At 38.9% G+C, this 22,058-nt stretch overlaps 1 protein-coding gene across 3 annotated transcripts in view; it reads left to right on the top strand.

Annotated features, from left to right (window-relative positions):
* The first annotated feature begins 1,117 nt into the window (after window positions 1–1,117).
* PRMT3 (protein arginine methyltransferase 3) overlaps window positions 1,118–22,058 on the top strand; it is a 93,146-nt gene continuing 72,205 nt past the window's right edge. The window contains exons 1-9 of one of the 3 annotated variants that reach the window (XM_080640025.1): window positions 1,118–1,336; window positions 1,561–1,702; window positions 3,262–3,344; window positions 5,379–5,428; window positions 6,965–7,067; window positions 9,113–9,272; window positions 10,864–11,008; window positions 14,706–14,771; window positions 20,414–20,535. In XM_080640025.1, coding sequence (XP_080496151.1) covers window positions 1,309–1,336; window positions 1,561–1,702; window positions 3,262–3,344; window positions 5,379–5,428; window positions 6,965–7,067; window positions 9,113–9,272; window positions 10,864–11,008; window positions 14,706–14,771; window positions 20,414–20,535 — 899 coding nt within the window. In that variant the 5' untranslated portion in view covers window positions 1,118–1,308. The remainder of the gene's footprint in view (window positions 1,337–1,560; window positions 1,703–3,261; window positions 3,345–5,378; window positions 5,429–6,964; window positions 7,068–9,112; window positions 9,273–10,863; window positions 11,009–14,705; window positions 14,772–20,413; window positions 20,536–22,058) is intronic. The other 2 variants (XM_080640026.1, XM_080640027.1) reach the window with 2 other exon arrangements.

Raw genomic sequence — 22,058 nt, forward strand, 5'->3', positions numbered from 1 at the left:
TGTATTAACTCATTTTTATCCTTACAATAATCCTGTGGTTAGTGCATTATCTCCATTTTGTAGTTGAGGAAATGGAGGTAGGGAGATATCAAGTAACTTGCTGAAAATTATAGAGTTAGGCAGTGTCTACAAAAGAAATATCCAAACCTGTAGAGAATTTTAATAAGTTTATTTGAACTGAACTGATGACATATGCTGGGGAGCAAGATCTCAAGTGCTCCGGAGAATAAGTCTTGCAGGTTCTCTTATGCATTTAAAATTAAGGAGGGAATGTAAGGATGATTACATAAAGGTGGGAAAAAGCAAGGCCAGGATTGGGTTACCGGATAGTTAACGAGGTTCTGTGCTTTCTTGAGGGTGGTTATGGTTAATTTCAAAGGTGTATTAACCCAGATGCACAGAAACAATGGACAGGGCTCGCTTAAGGCAAAGATGAATCTTTTACTAAAAGTTATATGCCTGGGGTTGATTACCCAACCTGACTTGCCCAGTTAGGGATTGATGGTCAGATCACGCTGTGAAGTTACTTTCCATGGAAAAGGGATAGACGAAGGAATCAAACCAAGTACTAGTAGGTTGGCTACGGAGTCCATGTTCTCACTTTACCACTGAACATGAAAGACTGAAATCCTTAACGCAGCCTGCAAGGCTTTGGTCTGTATACACCCACGCTGGCTCCCGCAGTTCCCTCTCCCCCAGCTTTATCGCAGGGGGAAGGGTGGGGGGAGAGAAGCCCAGGAACCAGAGGAGTCCGGCTCCTGCCTGCGTTCTGCCTCCTCCGACACCAGAGGGCGCCGCGGGCCGCTCTCCCCTCCATGAATCCAGAATGGGGGAAGCTCGGCGGGCGACGTGCCGACTGCAAAACCACTGCGGCGTCTCCCCACCTCTGGGCGCAGGGCTGCGGGCGAGCACCATCCGCTAAAGCCTGTGGCAGCGGGAGGAAGAAACTAAAGTCGTGTCCAAGGCTGAGACGCTCAGACCTCTTTTCAACGCGCTGACTCCGGGCGCACTGCGTCAACACTGCGGCGGGAGGAGGCGGATCTCGGGCCTCAGCCCCGCCCACCCCGGGCTTTGCCACGCCCTCCGATCACGTGATCAGCGCCGCCATCTCGGGGCCGGAAGCGCTCCCGAGCCCGCGCGCGCGCTCTCGCGTGTCTAGGTGCCCGTGAAGTGCCCACAACTCCTTCCCTGCTGCGCGCGTGCGCGCGCCCGTTCCTGGGCCCCGGTCCGGGAGTTCCGCGAGGGCCGCGCGCGCCGCTCAGCCAGGTCCCCGCCCCCAGCACGCCGGGCTCCCGGGACACCTCAGCCATGTGCTCGTTAGCGTCGGGCGCTACTGGTGGGTACTCCCGGCCCCTCAGCACCCGCGCCTCCGAGGGGCTGGTGAAAGACCCTTTCCTCCCGGGCGGTGGGGCCTTGCTGGGGGGTGTGGGGGATGGGGGAGGTGCCGGGGAGCGGGACGCGGGCGGCGCTCCCCTGCAATGGAGCCCTCTCCCCACCCTCCTCCTCGTGCGCCGGGCCGGCCCTGGCATCCGAAGCGAACCTGACTTTTGCGTGTGCTAGGAGGCCGGGGCGCTTTGGAGGATGAGGAGGACCTGCCAGACCTGTCCGACAGCGGGGACGAGGCCGCCTGGGAGGATGAGGACGAGGACGATGCTGAGCTCCCCCACGACAAGCAGCAGACCCCCTGCCTGTTCTGTGACAGGTTCGTCCTCCTCAGCGCCGGGCTCCTGCCCGGGGGTGCCCTGCCCTCGAATTCTCCAGCCAGTGGTTTGGAGTGAGGGCTTGTGGTGAAGGAAGACCCCAAGAGATATGGAGGGAGGAGCCCTGAACTGGAAGCCAGGTTGTCTTCGGCGGGCCTCAGTTTCCCCGTGTGTAACATGGTAGGGTTTTGAACTGGATCTGTGGTTCCCAATTCTGGTTGTGTACCTTTGTCACCTGAAACACTTAGAAAAACACACAGATGCTGAACTCTGCACCACAGTCCTTCTAAGTCAGGATTGCGATCCAGGAATCGTCTCTATTTTTATAAAGGCCCCAATCTCAGAGTCACTAAACTAATCTCTCAGGAGGACCCTTCTAGTTTACCACTCTGTAATTCTCTGACAAGCAGAGAGCTTCTCAGGTGCAGTGCTTGATTTGAACCATTTAAAGAATAACCCTTCTCAGGTAGGGCTCCTCCCCTATTGAAGGGGAAGGAATTGATGCCTTTTCACTTAGGTTAAAAAAAAGACTCCGATATCAGTAACTTTCTCAAGGTCACACAGCTGTGGTTTGTCATATCCAAATCCATGTTCTTTCCACGTACAATTCTGCCTCTTCATCTCCACAAGCATTGACTTTGGGTGCTGTCCTGGCACGTGGGCATGAAAGAGGCCTGTGTGGCATCCGCCAGGGTCACTTGAATAAACATTTTCCAGTTTTCCTTAAATCTGGGCATGGTGCTGGTTGGTGGTATGTTCGCCTCTATGGATTCATCATTGTTTGCACCTGTCGCCTCATTTGGGTAGCTATAGATGCGTGAAATTTGTGGAGCATCAGGACGGACTTCTTTGTGACAGGCTGCATAAATACTGAAAAAATGACTGGTCTTGGTAAACATTTGTTGAAAGGTCACTGCTGCGTGGCACCGTGCGAGGCATAGAAAAGAGATAAGGCAGCTTCTGTGCTGTGTATGCCTACTTTGCGTCCTTCAGTTTTGCATCCTTCAGTTTTGCAGGTCACATAATCGAGACTTGGTCCTCACAGTACTTGTAATGCAAGTACTTTGGGAACACTGCAAGATCACCTTTGAAGTACAGCACTTAGGGAATATGCCAGCTGTAAAATTACATTTTATGCTTTATTTCTGAAAGTACTTTGAGCTTTGCCAGTTCAAAGCCTCCAAAAACAGAATTGACACTTAAGAGGAGAAAAGAGACCTACGTAGGGAATTTTCATATCTTGAGAGAAACAGAATCTATCAAAGGGAGTTCTCTTTCTTAAAAGACTTTTGGTAAATTCAGTGCTTTTAATTGGCAAATGAATTACCTTTGACATTTAATGAGTAGTTGGGTTTGTTTTAGGTGTAAAATGGAACTGAGAAGTACTGATTCCCTTTAGAAGTTCTGGTTCCTGACTCTACAGAGAATGTTTTCTCTTAATTGGGAATAAAACTAGAAACCAGCAGGTTGGGGGGTAAAGGGAGTGTATGTTTAAAATAAAATCAATATTTAGACTTCCTGTGTACTTTTTCATGAAGCTATTTATTGCTTGATTTTTCAGGTTATTTACATCTGCTGAAGAAACATTTTCGCACTGTAAGTCTGAGCATCAATTTAATATTGATACCATGGTCCGTAAACATGGTGAGTATTTTTTAGAATAAGGAACATTTTAGTTGTGAAATGTAAGTTCAAACTGTACTTTTCCAGACCTTTCCTTTTCTAAACAGTAGTGAAATATATAGCAACACCCTACTTTTTTTGACAGTGGCCTTTGAGGAAAGATTAAATATAAGTCATTCTTCTAGGTAGGATTTCACTGTAAGCTTATATTGACTTCACAACTCAAAAGGGAGTCAATATAATGATTGCATTTTTATCATATAAATATTAGAATTAAGGAGAGTAAGAGAATATATTAGAATTAATGGGAATAAGCATAAAGGTGGACTTGGGAAAGGAGGTGGAACATTATGAAAAAAGACAACTTGCCAAGTGAAAGCTTAACGTGAAATTCAAGGCATACAAGGTCGAGTTTTATAAGGAGTTTGGTAAAAGATTATAGAAAAAGGATTGATGAAATTAAGGTGGTAAGTAAAATATTTAGATGATTCTTTTGAGACTTGCATTTAACCATACCTATTTTACTAATAAAGCCTTCCACTTCTTTAAATGGATGTAGAAGACCTGCACTCTTCCTCTAAAATTAAGTACAGAATTGTTTTTTTGGCCCCTGTATTTACTAACAACTGCAAAGGACATTACATAAACGTGATATAATATGTTTATAAATTATAAATTTAAGTGCAACTACTTTTGAAAGGCATGGATAACTTAGTCTCATTGGATTTTTTTTTTCATGTTTTTAACAAGCATTTTTAAAGTATGACTTGGAATCATACTGTAAATATAACTTTGTACTAGAGGTCCAGTGATCAAATTCGTGCACCGGTGGGGTCCCTCGGGTGGCCTGCAGGAATAGGGCCCCAGCTCATGCTCCCAAGCTCACAACCCCAGCTTGTGCCCCCAGCCTCGCTGCCCCACCTGGCACCCCGCCTTGGCTTGGCGCCGCCCCCTCACCTGCTCCACTGTCCTGCCTGTGGGGCGATCGATTGGGGCTGGGTTCCCTGCCTGGCTCCCTCAGCGCCTGGGAGCCAGGCGGCAGCCCCATCCCCCACCACTGCCGCTGGTTGCCATCTGTGGGGTGATCGGTGGGGCGATTGGGTCCCTGCTCGGACCCACCTTGGCCTGGCACCACCCACTCACCTGCTCCACCATCCCGCCGCGGTCCAGCTCTCATTGGGGCCCATTGGGGCCAGCAGCGCCTCCACTGCTGCCCACTGCCAGCGCTGCGTGGCTGATGCCTGCCATGTTCTGCACCACCCCCTGGTGGTCAGCACATGTCATAGTGAGCGGTCGAACTCCTGGTGGGACAATTTGCATATTAGGGTTTTATTACATAAGATTTTTTTCTCACCACATAGGGATTTTTATATGCTATTATGCACATAAAAACATTATGTATGCTATTATGTTCCTCATACAACATTTCTTAGGAGAGATCTGTTGGATATGCTAGTGACTGGAACTCAAACCTGAGACCCTTCAGTGCTTAGGTAGATGTTCTAACCACTTAACCACTGGCCAAGGCTGTTTTCCCCTGTTTTAAATGCTGTTTCATTTCTGGAAAGATATGGGAACCAGATAACAAGCCTCATTGTTTTCCAATATGTATCATTTAACTTAATGTTAAAGCTCATATACTTTGTATATTCCATATTCTGGCTAAATTATAATTTGGTAGGCACTGTAAAAACTGGGGATGTAGAAACTAAGTTCTAATATTAACTGCCCTATACTTGGAAAAGTCTGTGACCTAAGTTTCTTGATTTGTAATGCTCTTAGAAATGAGAAGAATTCTAAAAATTAATTTTCTATATTTTAGAAATGCAAGAAAAACATTAAAAATTGTCATTTATGCTAGCTGTTTCTCAATTACAATATTGAGAAGTATCAAAATTACTATTTCTAGTTCTTAATAAGAAATTAAAAATATTATAAGTTGTAGTTTAGAGGACAGAAATATTTTATTGTCTAACCAGAGAAGCCACTATAGAACAGATCAATTAAACAAAACTCATCTTAAAATAGGTAAATTATCTTTTTTTCCCCCTTTAGGACTTGAATTCTATGGATACATTAAACTAATAAATTTTATTAGGCTTAAGGTAAGTTGGTGACTTAATTTACAATTTTGTTTTGAAACTAAAGAAATACCACTACCAGTGGTGACTAAAAGAATATGAAGAACTGCTTTACAAGAAACTGTTTTAAATTTGTCAGACATCATGTTGGAATTATGGACATTAGGAAATGCCACAATATATAGGACCAAGTATATCAGGGGTGGGGGAACCTTTTTTCTGCCAGGGGCCATTTGGATATTTATAACATCATTCATGGGCCAAAATTATCAACTTAAAAATTAGCCTGCTATATTTGGTCAAACATTTAATTAACTCACCCCTAATACCTTGGCAGGGTCAGACCAAATGATTTCACGGGCCTTATAGGCCTGAGGGTGAGATGTTCCCACCCCTGAAGTAAATGGATGCACACTATGCTTAGTAAGTGTCATTTTTAACTGCATCTAAGAGATGAATCAATGTTATATAAAAAAGTAATTCAGAGTCAGATAAAGGGGAAATACTGAAAGTGTTTCTGTAAAATTCGAAATAATTCCTAGTGTGATTTCAAGTACTCTCTTTGTTCTATTTTTCAAATACTTTGTTCTTCTTTCTGTTCTATTCAAATGAGTATTTATATTGCCACTTCCTCCAGATCCAAATATAACATTGTGCAGTGATACCATTGATTAAGCAGTCATCCAATCAAGTTAAGGAAATGACAATTGAACATAGAGATTTTGTGTAATGTCAACATGAATTCCTTTTTTGTTTAATTTTCCTAGTTTTTGCTAAGGGAATTTTATGATGATACTAGGGGCCCAGTGCACGAATTCATGACCTTGAAAGGAACTGTGGGCTGCGAGGCTACAATGGGCACAGGGGCGGGTCTCGGCCCATCCTTTGTGCCCCCGCCCGGCCCTTCCACCACTGCCCCCGATCCCCTCTCTGCCGGCAGCCCCACTCCTGCCGCCGCCGCCACTTCCACATGCTGACGGTGCTGGTCCCGCTTGCACCCGCTGACAGTGCCAAGTGTTTGTGACCGGCACCAGGTGCCAGCAGTGGGTGCAAGTGGGCTGTCGCCGGCAGCCGGTGTGAGAGGCAGCTGCTATCCCCGATTGCCCCTTAGGAGCAGGGGGAGGTGAAGAAGCCCTGAGGGGTGATCTGGGCTGGCAGCTGCCTTTTTCACCCGCTGATGGCGCTGAGCGATCGGGACTGGCACTGGGCGTTGGCAGCGGGTGTGAGCGCCAGGCAGGACCGTGGCACATGGGAGCAAAGAATTTTCAGTAACCACCAGAGCTTTGCCCCATGACAGTGACCAGCATCCCGCTTTGGCCTGGTGCCCCTGCTCACCTGCTCCTCCATCCCACCGTGGCCAACACCTGCCATGTCCTGCCTGCTGCCAACGCCCGCTGAGTTCCACATGCGGCCCCTGGTGGTCAGTGCACGTCATAGCGATCGGTTGTTCGGTTCTGCCGTTCGGTCTATTTGCATATTAGGGATATATATATATATATATATATATATATATATATATATATATGCATTGAAAAAACATGCAATTAATTTTACATCCAGAATCCTACAGTTGAGTATATGAATTCCATATGTAATCCAGTGCCTTGGGAAAAAGAAGAGTATTTGAAGCCAGTATTAGAAGATGACCTTTTACTTCAGTTTGGTAAGATGAATATATCCTTTGTGGAATATGTTTCAAATATTATACTTACTTAAAAAGTAAACTCCATTTTATTCACTCAGATTTCATTAGTTTTTCCCTATTCTCCCCTTTCTGTTCCAAGATCCCTTGTAGGATAAACAGTATATTTAGTTGCCATGTCTCCTCAAGCCCCTCTTGGCTATGACAGTTCTCAGGCTTTCCTTGTTTTTGATGACCTTGACAGTTTTGAGGGTTACTAGTGTACAAAAATTTAAAGTGGAACATGATTTGCATAGTTCAAAGTATCGTCCCAAGAAATTTATTTTATTTTTGTTAATCCTTATCCGAGGATATTTTATCCATGGGTTTTTTTTCTGTTTTTTAGAGAGGGTGGAAGGGAGGGAATGGAGTGGGGGGAGAGAGAGAGAGAGAGAGAGAGAGAGAAACATTAATGTGATAGAGAAACATCAGTTGGTTGGCTCCCACATGCCTGGGATTGAACTTGCAACCCAGGTACATGCCCATGACCGGGAATCAAACCCAAAACCTTTTAGTGCACAGGCCAGTGCTCTAACCATTGAGCATACCAGCCAGGACCCAAGCAATTTATTAATTACAAAGGAAATGTTAACTTTTCAGTGGAGGAATCCAGTAGACCGCAACCAAGTGATTGAGGCAGGCATGAGTTTGAATCTTAGTTCCTTCATTAAACAGCTGTATAACTTTGGGCTAGTCTCTTAATTTTTCTAAAATTTATTTTCCCCATGCATTAATCCAGGGATAATTTTTTATAATTTAGCTTTCCTTTGAGGATTAACTGAGATGTAATGCATGTATATGAAAGATAGCTGATAATCAATAAATACTAGGGTTTTTTCCTTCCACTTTTTTGTTTCTTCCAGTATTTGGTTCTGTATAATTAATGCTTATTTATGTGTTCAATTTAGCCAACTAATGAAAAGCATAAACTAACAGCATGCTCTTTAAATTCAAATTGAAGCAGTTTGGATTTATACATTGATTTAAAGTACTTTTACTAATTTTTTTTCAATTGGTTGCATAATAGGCATTTAGTATATATGTATTTATTCCTAACATATTTATATATTTACTAGTGGCCCAGTGCACGAAATTCGTGCACGGAGGGGGTTCCCTCAGCCCAGCCTGCACCCTCTCTAATTGGAGACCCCTTGGGGGATGTCCAACTGCCGGTTTAGGCCCACAGGATCGGGCCTAAGCCAGCAGTTGGACATCCCTCTCGCAATCTGGGACCACTGGCTCCTAACTGCTCATCTGCCTGCCTGCCTGCTCGCCCCTAACTGCCTCTGCCTGCCTGCCTGATTGCCCCTAACCCCTCTGCCTGCCTGCCTGATCACCCCTAACCACTCTGCCTGCCTGCCTGATCATTCCTAACTGCCTCTCCCTGCCTGCCTGATTGCCCCTAACTGTCCTCCCCTGCTGGCCTGATCTGCCCCAACTGCACCCCCGTGCCGGCCTGATTGCCCCTAACTGCCTCTGCCTGCCTGATCACCCCTAATTGCCCTCCCCTGCCAGCCAATTTGGTTCTGATTGGTCAGTTTCTATGCCAGTCACTGTCAAAAGCTCCACCTCCTAGGCAGCCATTGGCTCCTCAACAGTTCACCCAGATTTGGTTCTGATTGGTCGGTTTCTATGCTAGTTAGCGTCTCTGGGCCTATCTCTGGGCCTGATCAGAGAGGCGGGGCTGATCAGCAGCCCCTGCAGAGGCTCGGAGAGAAACAGGCGTGGCTGCTGGCAAAGCCCGGAGAGACAAAGAGAGGCAACGGCTGATCAACAGCTGCCACGGAGGCTGCGGATCAGACCCTGCCTCTCCAGGCCTTTCTCCGGGCCTGAACTGCAGCCCCCTTGGCAGTCAGTGGTGGGTCACTGCACCTGCACCACCGGTAGTCAGTGCTGGGTTGTCATGGCAATCCAGCATTGACTGCAGGACTGACTTCCGGTGTTCGGTCGTTTTGGACGTGACAAACCCTGGCTCTTTATACATATAGATTAAAAGATGGCCTGATAATGTCCATTTATTTTTTTAGATGTAGAAGATCTTTATGAACCAGTGTCAGTCCCATTCTCATTCCCCAATGGACTCAGTGAAAATACCTCTGTTGTTGAAAAATTGAAACATATGGAAGCCAGGGCACTGTCTGCTGAAGCTGCATTAGCTAAAGCGCGTGAGGATCTTCAAAGAATGAGGTAATTTATCAGTCTATAAAAAATTAATTGTTTAGACCCACCCAAAATAATACAACTAATAATAAGATAGGATTTGCTAAGACATTTTATATACTGGAAAATACAATGTAGATATTTAATTTAATATGTTAAAGGGATACAGCAATATTTTTATACATTGTGACATTGTTGATTAACATAAAGTTCTCATATACTTTATCATTTTATACTAATGATAATTGTCTTCTTAAGTGTTTTTGTTCTTTGATGCTGCCTTCCTTTGAATTACCCTATTTTTAATAGATTTCTCCATTTTACTTTTCCTCTCCTAGGCTTTTTTGTTGTTGTTAATCCTCACCCAAGGATATTTTTTCCATTGATTTTTAGAGAGAGTGAAAGGGAAGGAGGGAGGGGGAGAGAGAAACATCGATGTGAGGGAGACATATTGGTTGGTTGCCTTCTGCTCACGTCCCAACCTGGGGGCTGGGGGTCGAACCTGCAACCCTTTGGTGTGAGAGCCAACGCTCTAGCAACACCGGCCGGGGCTGCTCTCTCAGGCTTTTAAAGTGGCAGGATTAATATTTCTATGTTTGGGAGGAATATGGGGTTAAAATGTTTGTTTATAAAGAATCAAAATATAATTATGGTATAGTATTTAATCAGAAAACCAGACACATATGATGGTTTTCTCCAGTGAGTAAATGAGCATTCTACTGGCTTAGTACTTCTCAGAATTTAATGTGCATGTAAATCACCTGGGGATCTTGTTAAACTGTAGATTCTGATTCAGGAGGTCTCTAGTAGGGCCTGAGATTTGCCTTTTTATCAAGTATACCTCTAGCTTTACCTCCTGGATTTGTAATTTGGTTGTTGCCCGAGTACCCACTTGATGGTTTGCCAGAATGTTGAGTAGGAAGGATAGTATAGCTGATTGCAGTTTCCCTTGCCTGTTTCTGAGATTTTATGCTGGGTAACCTAGTAACCACCAATAACTCTACTGTCTGCATCTTTGCACTTCTTCCACATGCATACCTTACAGATTCTTAATATGTGATCAAAGAGGGAATTAAGTTTTAGAGCTGCAGTGGATGGTGTTGGTGTATGTAAATCTCAACCTTATCTGTCTGTTGAGACTCCCAGTAGATAGTACATGTGAGTGTCTTTAGCACAGTATTCAGGAAATTCCAATATGGGTCCACTTTCTTCCCATATAACCCTTTGATGAGATAATAGGTTTTAAAGAATATTAATAGTGTTGAAATATAGTATTACATTGATTCAGCTACTAAAATAAGCTTTTGGGATATTAAGAATAATAAAGTTGAATAAAGGTAATGTGCTTATTTTATTCAGTTGAAAGATATAAACAGCTGTAATCTGCAGTTGGCAGTGCTTTGTGGTTTGCAGAAGAAATGCTTACAACTGGGTTTGAATATGCCATTGCTTGAGATCCAGCAGGGGGAGCTTTAAGTTGCTTATGACAGAATTATTTAGAAGGCTCATCACACTCTACTCACTCCTGCCCCCCCCCTTCCTCTTCCTCAACCTCTAGCCTTCCCTTTTTCATGGTCCAATAAACCTGTCTCAAGGGTGTATTTCAAATTGATTACAGACAATTTGCTCAGGATTTTGTGATGAACGCAGATGTCAGAACCTGGTCGGCATCTACTACTGCCATTGCAGACCTTCAGGAGGATGAGGATGGTGTTTATTTCAGCTCATACGGGCATTATGGGATACATGAAGAAATGCTAAAGGTTAGAAAAGAGCACAAATGCACCAAATCCATAATTAAGGAAAATTTTAATAAGACAAGTCCTTAATACATATGCTATAGAAAACTGGTTTCTGTTTTTTGGTGTTCTCTTTTTAAATAACTGCTTTTTAAATCTCTTTGGTGCTTGATAGCTCATCTTGGGTTGAAAATATTACAGAAGCATCAAAGTCATTTAAGTTCCATTTAAGATCATTATTAATCCTCGTTATGGAATTACTTTTGCTTTAAATAGAACATTGGTAAAAAACAACTGCTTTAGTCTTCTCAAGAACAACTATTAAATATGAATAAATAAATTATACTTTTGCCTTTAAATGTACAAAGGAAATGATTAATTTTAGTGTTTTAAATAGCTATACTGATTTCAGTTTGGGCAAATAATTCCTTGGTACAAAGTTTAATTATAAGTCATTTTCAATTGTTATGGCATAACTCTTTTACATTTGAAATCATTGATATATAGAGAAATTTTCTAAATTGCTTAAATCAGGTATTTAAGTTTGGCTGGTTTTAATTTTTATAATAGTAAAGTCCACATAAAATACAAGTAGATTTCTAGTTATACCTGGTAGTTACAGATTTCTAGTTATATATTTCATCATGTATTATATTATACATTGTAAACTAGTAAGATGTAATTTTTCAATTAAATAAAACTGAAAATATCTCACTAGAGTAAAACAGATGTTCAAATATAAAACTTATTGAAAATTTTAGATGTTTATCTCTGAATTTTAGAATCCACGACTTTTTCTTGAAACGAACAAACAAATAATTCCTTTCTAAATGATTCCTCAAAAGATTGTTTTGTTATGGAAGCCTCAAGACTATGTTCCCCTAAAACATATATGTTTGAAATAACCAGGGGATTTAATAATGTATGTATTTGGTTCCTTCAGTTTTGTAGATTCAAAGAATGAAGGCTTGCTGATTAATAGTAATTGTAATTAAGGTTTTTTTTTAAAGCAGTGCCATGTCATTTTTTTTTTTTTTTAGTAATGACATGTCATGTCATGATTGTGCTTCTTGTTGTCACTTGGGTAATGGCATAGCATTACAAATAGTGGTTATCTTATTAGAACTAACACATTAAGTCCAGAGTGAAATTGTATAAAAGAAATTCACTTCATTTTTTTTGTGATGGTTGTTAAAATTAATTTTATTGTGTCTAGAATATTTTCCTTGAAGTAGTTAATCTAAGCCCATGTTTGTCCTTTTACATCATCCCATCAATCTGAATGCCATAAACCTTTAATGCCTTTGGCATAGAAATTGTGTTGCATTTTACAGACAGATAAGGTTGAGACTCCCAGTAGATAGTACATGTGAGTGTCTTTAGCACAGTATTCAGGAAATTCCAGTTTGAGCACTTATTTCCAATACTCTGTCCGGGATACTTGTAGCTATATATCAATAACTAAAAGATCTTTTTTTTTAATTTTTTTATTGACTTTTAGAGAGAGAGGAAAGAAAAGAGAGAAACAGAAACATCGATGAATTGGTACATATCATTTATGCCTTCATTGGTTGATTCCTTTTTTATTTTAATTTAAATTCTTTATTGTTTAAAGTATTACATATGTCTCCTTTTTCCCCCATTGACCTCTCTCTGGCCGCTCTCAATACCCAGCACATGCCCTCACCCCCTACTGTCTGTGTCCTTTGGTTATACTTTTATGCATGCATATAAGTCCTTGGTTGATCTCTTACCCCCGCCTCCCTCAACCCTCCCCTGCCTTTGCTCTGAGGTTTGACGGTCTGTTCAATGCTTCTATGTTATTGGTTGATTCTTGTATATGCCCTGCCTGGGGATCAAACCTGTAACCTTTGTGTTGTATGTGACAATGCTCCAACCAACTGAGCCACCCAGAAGGGTCTAAAAAATTTTTTTTTAATAGTCATAGGAATAATACCATGACTCTTACTAGTCTTAAACCACAGTCTTGCTTTGTAGTATTGGAGCTCTAATTTTATTCTTTTTTGTGTGTGTTTCTTGGTTTTAATATGTTGGTGCAAAAGATGATTTTTTAAATTTCTGTTTAGTACCTTATTTTGCAATTAAGTGTTACTCTTTTGATGGAATGTATTTTTAGAAATGGTTATGAGGGCTAGTCTTTTATGTTTACATTTTCGTATTCAGTAGATTTTTCTTTAAAACTTCAGTTACTAAATTCAGACTGCTCTGTCTGAGGCACTATGTTAGGTATATTTTGGGTTTCATGGCACCAGGGTGAGCATATGAACAGTAACAGATGGATATATAGAAAGAGCCTGGATGAAGGATTATAATTGAGCAGAGCAGCAGTGCATGAACTTAGGACAGGAGTTGGGATGCTAATGATTAAGTTGGAGCAGTGGTGAAGCAATGTGATTGGTGAGGGTTTTCCAAGTGACTGGCTTCTTGACTGATGTTCCCCATTTATAGGTTTTATTGTGTCAGCAAAAATTACTGCTTATGGTATAAGAAGAGTATAAAAATGGCACAAATGTATGAAATGCTATGTTTTTTTAAGTTTTAAAATTAGTTAATATGTGTAAACGTATTTAAACATTAGATTTGTTTTTATTAATTCTTAAAATCTTTCTGGGAAAGATTTAATAAACCTGATTTAAAATGTTGTTTAGAAAGCCATTAGTAATAACCATCAAAAAGGGTGGAATTAATTATGGAATTCCCCCTTTTTAGATCCAGTATTTAAGTAAAACAAGTTTTCTTTTAATTTAAGCCTTCTTTTAAATGTGTTTTTTTTTTTGTGTGTGTGTGTGTTGTTTTTAAATCACAATATTGGCATAAAATTTTCTTAGGGGGGATGTATGCCTTATATAAATTTTATATTGTAGTATTTTGTGTAACTATTTTTTGTTTTAATTTACCTAGTGTGAAACCCAAAACTAGAATTTCTAGTTTGAGATATTTTTTTCATTCTCATTTTACTCCCTTGACAACAGAGCCCTTTGCTACTTAATTTGCTGTTCATATGTATCTCAAGTGAGGTAATTTAAAAGAAAATCAGCTCTGTTCATGAACCAACATAAATGTTAGCATTCAGTGCCTGCCTTGTCACAAGTCATGTGAGAATCCAGAGTGCAGAAGTCTCAGAATGTGAGCTGTAGGGCTCAAATGATTTACTTTTAAGCATCATTTCCTACTACAGACATTTGTAGAAGCAAGACAGGATTATAAATCAGATAGGTGCTGACAAATGACTTTCTTAGAAAAACCATACTCAGTTAAGCTTCATTTTTCATATGTAACTTTACAGTTACCTATTTTGTGTTTTTTTTTTTCCTCCAATATTTTAACATAACTCTAATACAGGGAGCCACGTTCTAGATTCCAAACCTATTTAAAGGAGCAAAATATCATGTTTATCTTCTATTAGCTTTAACTATCAGTTGAAGTCTTATGATAATGCATGTCAAGATGAAAATGTGTACATTTTTAAGAACTTAGATTTTATTTGACTTTCAGTGATATTCTTAAACTTTTGTGTATGTTTTGTTGCTATTTCTTTTCTTATTGTTTTCTTTTATGAAAATAAAATTAATCTTGGTTTTCCAGGCAGAAAGTAGCTATGGAAACTAACATGTGTAATAAAATACCAAATACCTTTCTAAAAATGTTTTTATTTGTTTAGACTATTCTATAAACACAAGTTTTTCTTTCTCCACCACAGGACAAAATACGAACAGAAAGTTACCGAGATTTTATATACCAAAATCCACATATCTTCAAAGACAAAGTGAGTGTCATAGGCTACAGATTTGTACTTTTCATGCAGATCTTGGCAAGTAGAAATCCTCTCTTGAGTTATTGTGATAGCCATTGATTGATTTAGTGTATTCTGGCTTTATTTCATGGAAGACTTTTATGATGTTGCTCTGTGGTGCAGAATACTGATAACAGAAATGCTGATTGGTACTGTTGTCATTCAGTATATTTTTTTTAACTGAAATCATTAATTACAGTGACATAGCTTAGTTAAACTTTGGTTATCTAGATAATATTGCTTAAACCATATTTTTTATTTACTGTGCTTCTTGTGAATTTCAAATATCTGATAAACCCCATACCAAAGCACACTTTGCATTATTATTCCAGTTTGTTATTTAGTTAAAAATTAATAATTTTAAGAAGTTACTGGTATGTAGGGACAAATAATGTATCATGTGCTTTCTTTTAAGACCTCATTTATTTGCCCCTTTATGAGACACTTTAAATTTTTCAATTAATCTTATACTGCCTCAGGTTATTTCAAAGATGATCTTTCACACTGTGTGTGTTTATGTTTGAAATTTGTATAATTTGTTTTTCCTCGTGAATTTTTTAAAATATATTTTTATTGATTTCAGAGAGCAAGAGAGAGGGAGAGAGAGAGAGAAACATCAGTGATGAGAGAATTATTCGTCATTGACCGGCTGCCTCCCACATGCCCCCTATTGGGGATTGAGCCTGCAACCAGGGCATGTGTCCTGACCAGGAATCAAACCATGACCTCCTGGTTCATAGGTTGATGCTCAACCACTGAGCCATGTGCACTGGGGAAGACAGAATTTATTTTTAAATAGTTTTTCTATTTACATGCAAGTATTAGAAAAATTTTATTTAATATATGTGTCTAAAAAAACACTTTGGCCCAGCCATTGTGGCTCAGTGGTTGAGTGTTAACCTATGAATGGTTCAATTCCCAGTCAGGGCATATGCTTGGGTGGGGTGCCAGCTCCATTCCCAGTAGGGGGCATGCAGGAGGTAACCAATCAATGATTCTCATTGATGTTTCTATCTCTCAATCCCTCTCCCTTACTCTCTGAAATCAATTAAAAAATATTTTTAAAAGTTAGAATTAAATAAAAACAATTTGTTTTTAGTGAAGCAGTTACCATTAGAAATTTTGCTTTATATTTATAATGAGATTATGCTCAGATTTTAATTTTATTTTTTTCTTAATATCTGAACATAGAAATTAAGCATGTACTGGTCTGGGAATCACTAGTCTTGCCTGGCTTCTCAGGAACTAGCTATTTAATAATTTTAAAGAAGTGGTGAATGTTTTTGAGCCTCATCTGTAAAATGATTTTTAAAGCCCTTTTGGTTCTAAAATTGTATTATTTTTGTTATAATAAAAGCACCATCATTGTCTTTCTTTGACTTATCTTTTCTTAATACTTTTTACTATGTATATATAACATAAGAACTTAAGTGAAGGTAAGTTAGGATCACAAGATTAATCATTGAAAAACTACATAACTATGAATATTTCTATTTATATGGAGCACATCTTACTGGGTTCATAGACCTTATACACAATCACTTTCTGCTTCTTGTTTTTTATTTGTGATAGTATTATAGAAATGTTGTATATATTATATTTTCAGACAAAATACATGACCAGGGAAAACATAGAATGTTTATTACCATTTTGTCTTCTGTGTGCTGCTCTTACTGAAGATATTAAATCTGCCAAAGTCAGAAAAGAGCTTATTAATAAGTTGGGAGTATATTTTTTTAGTTCTTTGCTTAAGACGCTTTTATTTAACTTATCGATGTGCAATTAGTTTTGCTTGGCATTTATGGTTTCTCAAAAATATACTGGAATGTAAAATATTACATGTATCAATTTCTAACTCCTTAAAGCACATTCAAGGGATGATTTTATGTAATTAAAAATATTAAATCTAGGGCTTTCATATTTTTCAATGATTTGGGATACTTTTCTATTATACTATGGGTACAGATTTAGAAAACATACTACCATATATTTAAATAGCATTTGATAATTTATAGGTTACTTCCAAACATGTTGCCTCATTGTTCCTATACAATATTTTCTTTACCTCCATTTCACACATGAGGAATCTTGACGCCAATACGGTAATTGACTTTTCCTAAAATAGGCCATTAAAAATAAACAAACGTGAAGGGTTTTAGTCCTAGTCTAGTGCCCTTATCATATGCCACTACACTTTAGTACCATTATGTTGAAATAGAATGAGTAATTAGGGTGGCATTCATTAGTTATATTTCAAGTCACACTATTTTTTATATAGGTCATATAGTTTCTGTTCACAAAATTACTTATATATAATTCTTTTCAAATGTATGAAATAGGGCTCTCTTAAGTTTTATTACCATTGTTTTTGTTTGCTTTATCTCCATTAGGTAGACAAACTTTATTTTCACAACACCTAGCTTCTATATCATATTACATAGTGCAAGAAGAGATTTATTTTTCAAAAAGATGTTATACTTAAAAGTGTGTTCCTTCCTCCTTTTCTTTCCTTCTCTGTCCATCCCTCCCTTCCTGTCACTTTCCCTTCATCCCTTTCTTAATATTGTTTCAATTCACAGCTCCTGTGGAGGCCATATGGTTTCTCAGATTTAATTTAACTTTGGGGGGCATTTAATTGTATTATCACCCATTCGTAATTAATTTCCATTTGTGGTCCATTGAAGAAATTCACAGTGAGGTGCCTCCTTTATGCTTTTGATTATTATCTACAGTTAAAATTCACTTTTTTCTTTTTTAGAAAAAGTGAATCAAATTCTTTCATGATTTTATGTATTAGTTTATTCTGTTATCATTTGTACCTCTTTGATTCTATCAAGTTTTAGTTTATTTCCTCACTTATCTAATTCCCAGCTAGATATAATAAGCTGGTGCATGGATTCGTGCACCGGTGGGGTCCCTCAGCCTGGCCTGTGCCTTCTCACAATCCGAGACCCCTTGGGGGATGTCAGATAGCCGGTTTCAGCCTGATCCCCGCAGGCCCGATCCAGATAGGAGGGAGCCCGATCCTGTGCATTGAGCTGAGCGTCTGCCCCCTGGTGATCAGTGCGTGTCATAGACACCAGTCGATTGCTCGTTCGGTCGCTTAGGCGTTTATATATATAGATAAGATAAAATTAAAAATATAATTTAAAATACTGTAGGCTTTAGAAACAGATTGACCTATATTTGAATGCTAGCTTTACAAATTACCATGATCCTGGACCTGTTTCTTCCCCTCTCTGAAGTTCACTTTCCTCATTTGCAAAATGAGGATTAAATAAATTATATATATGCACAATTATATATGTTTGTGTGTGTGATAGTCTTGCAAAAGAATACAAACTCTAATTGGAGTGTATAATACATATCCTTTTGTACTTATCTTTCATTACTCAGCAGTTTTTCTTAGAGATAATTCTTTTTTTTAAATCCTCACCAGAGGATATATTTTTATTGATTTTTAGAGAGAGAGGAAGGGAAAGAAAGAGAGAGAGCCTCTTTTATAAGTTTACTAATCCCATTCATAAGGGCTCTGTCTTCATGACCTAATCACCTCCTAAAGGCCCCAGCTTCTGACACCATCACCTTGGAGTTTAGGATTTCAGTATATAAAGTTTGGTGGTGGGAGAGATGGCATACACAAACATTCAGACTCTAGCAACCATATATCAAATCAGTGGGGGAAACAGGCTTTTTAATAACATGTTGGGACAACTGGTTAGCCTTCTAAACAGAAGTAATTTTGGAAGCATACCTCAATGTATACCATGATAAGAAAACAAACTGTATTAACGAAACTATAAATGTACTAGAAGGAAATGTATAAGGATGAAATAGGAGAGAACAGGGGGAAGATCATTCTAATTATGATCAAAATCCAGAAGTCATAAAAGAAAAGAGTAATGAGTTCGTTAGTAAAGAATTTCTTCATAGCAAAAAATCACTGTAAGCAGAATAAAAAACAAATATATGCTGAGCAAAAACATTGCAAGTCATATTGAGAAGTATAATCTCCTTGATTTATAAAGAACTCTTATTTGATAAGACTTGGTAAGAAATATTTGATTAGAAAATTGATAAGAAAAGGACTTAGTACAGCCTTGGGCAAACTACGGCCCGTGGGCCGGATCCGGCTATTCTATCCGGTTCTCTTGCTCTCCCCTCCGCTCCTTTACTTTGAATTTACATTAGTTCACACAAACACTCCATCCATGCTTTTGTTCTGGCCCTCCGGTCCAGTTTAAGAACCCATTGTGGCCCTCAAGTCAAAAAGTTTGCCCACCCCTGACTTAGTAACAATGGAGAAAGGTTATAAGTAGATAGTTCACATAATAAAGGACTACAGATGGCTCTGCAATATATAGAATGATGCTAAACTCCACGATAATGGAAATGCATATTAAAACTGAACTGGTATATCATTATTTTACATTTGCCAGATTGGCAGAATACAAAAGTTTATCTGTTCCATGGGCTAGTCTCGCCTATGAGGAAATTGGCACTTAGACATTGCTGGTTGGAGTCTTCATGAATAGAATTGCCCTGTGAGGGGCAACTTGGTTATGGTAAGCAGGGTTATAAATGTGTATATACTCTCTGACACAGTATTTTTAGTGTTTTCACTTCTAAAAATATATTCTATTGATTTACTCATGTGTGAATGGGGTTAGATATGAGGTTACTTACAGCATTGTCATAGTAAACTTTCAAAAGGTCAACTATCTGCCCCCTGGTGGTCAGTGCACATCATAATGAGCGGTTGAGCGGCCTTAGCATATCGTTAGCATATTATGCTTTGATTCATTGAATGGCCGACCGGTCGACTGGACACTTAGCATATTAGACTTTTATTATACAGTAGGTCCTCAGGTTATGTCAGAGATCCGTTCCTACGGCACAACGTAACGCGATTTTTGCCATAACTCAGAACCCACCTACATAAGCACCTACGTCACTCACATGGAGCACATACACAGCAGTAATGAAGTGAAACAGTAAAAAAAATTTAAAAGAAAGATAACAATTCCTGACCTTTACTTGTGGTAAATAATAAAAAACATAAAGCACATCTGTACATACGTCGAAATGACAGAACTTTTTTTTTTATATATATAAATGGGAGATGGCAATGTAGCTATGAAACGACGTACGTCGAGTCCAACCTAACCCGACGACTGCCTGTATAGGATTCTTGTGACCATTTTTAACTCTGTTGAATCAGGCTATCATGCTTAATTCCTGCCTTTCAAACGAGGTAGTTTATGTCTGTTAAAATTTAGAATTACTAAACCCAAATTAGTGCATGCATATATAATAAGGAAATTAAAAGCAAGACACTTTTCTATTAAGAAGTCTGTGGAAACTGCTTATTTCATATAAAACATCTCTTAAATTTACATTGTTGTGTCCAATTACAACAGACTATGGCCAGATACACTGTTATGAATTTAAAACAACCCACTTTAATGATATCTTTAGAAGTTACCATATTTGATAAAGTTTTAAAATTTAATGATCAATTCATAGTCAAATAGCATACTATATAAATAGAATTTAAAATACTAGATCTTTTCAATAACATCTATTTGTTTGTTTTTTAATTTTTATCACACTAGGTAGTTTTGGATGTTGGTTGTGGAACTGGAATTCTCTCTATGTTTGCTGCTAAAGCTGGGGCAAAGAAGGTTCTTGGAGTTGATCAATCTGAAATCCTTTACCAGGCAATGGATATCATAAGGTAGATGAATTTTAAGGCGTGGTTTAAGATTATTTTTAAGTTTGATGACTGTCAGGTTTTCTTGTCTTTAATAGCTGTCTAATGCCGACTCAAGACATTTATCTTTTAGTAAAAATTTATTCCAGAATAGTAAGATTTAGACATGTGTGATCTATGAGTAATCTTTTCACAGTTCTCATTGATGAAAATTATTTTTATATAACTTTCTGTCTTTCCAATTATAGCTATATGTATGCTAATCTATAATAATAAAAGCGTAATATGCTAATTAGACCAGACATCCTTCCAGATGTCCTTCCGGACAACCTTCTGGATGAAGCCAGTAGCCGGAGGGAAGCCGGGTCTTGGGTGCCTACCGGTGGCCCGAGGGAAGCCGGTGCCAGCAGCCAGGGGAAGGAAGGCCTACTTTTGCATGATTTTCATTCAGCGGGCCTCTAGTTATAAATAAAATTAGAAGTAATTGACATACATGATAATATTGTTAGAGGACTCTCTACAGAAATAAATATTCATATCAGTAATATTTCCTTTAGTAAACAGCAGTTACACTAAACCCTAAGGGTATCCTTTTCTTTTTGATGATATTAGATTCCTTTACATTAAAATAAGTAAATTCCAAAATGGCTACAAACAAGGTAGAGTGGATTTAATTTTTCCTCTAAAACTTAATTTTATTCTCTAAAAATATTTCCTCTCTTTGAGGAGGTAAGTTAGGTGATTGATTTTTAAAAATATATATATATTTTTGTATTGATTTTAGAGAGGAAGGGAGAGGGAGAGAGAGATAGAAACATCAATGATGAGAGAGAATCATTGATTGGCTGCCTCCTGCACACCCCCCAATGGGGTTCGAGCCCACAACCCAGGCATGTGCCCTTGACTGGAATCGAACCCGGGACCCTTCAGTCTGCAGGCCGACGCTCTATGCACTGAGCCAAACCAGCCAGTGCTAGGTGATTGATTTTACGATTGGCCTATGTCCTAATAAAAAGACCTTTATTTGAACTACAGCTTATTGAACTAGATTTCTTTAGTTGTATACTTAACAAAAGCACCTTACATTTGGATCTTACAAGTAATTTTCAGGATAAATAATTAATAGGAGGCCCCTCAGCTACTCTTTTTTCCCCCAACTTTATTGAGAATTGTCACACAGCACTGTGTAGGTTTGAGGTGTACAGTGTGTTGCTTTGATACATTTATGTATTGCAAAATGATTACACTATAGCATTATCTAATACCCCCATTGTTTCACATACCTACCATTTCTTTTTTGTGGTGATAACATTTAAGATCTACTCTCTTAGGAAGCTTAAGTACCTACTGCTGTAATCACCATGCTGCACTGTACCTTAGACCCCCCAACAGCAATTCTTAAATGATCTTCACTGATACTTATGTTCTATTTTTAAAATTGAATAATATTTATCTTTTCTGGGTAGTATAACATCCTATCTAATAAAAGAGTAATATGCAAATTGACCATCACTCCAACACACAAGATGGCTGCCCCCGTGTGGTCA

This window comes from Plecotus auritus (assembly GCF_963455305.1).
Source record: "Plecotus auritus genome assembly, chromosome: 9".
NCBI classification, from domain to species: Eukaryota; Metazoa; Chordata; class Mammalia; order Chiroptera; family Vespertilionidae; genus Plecotus; species Plecotus auritus.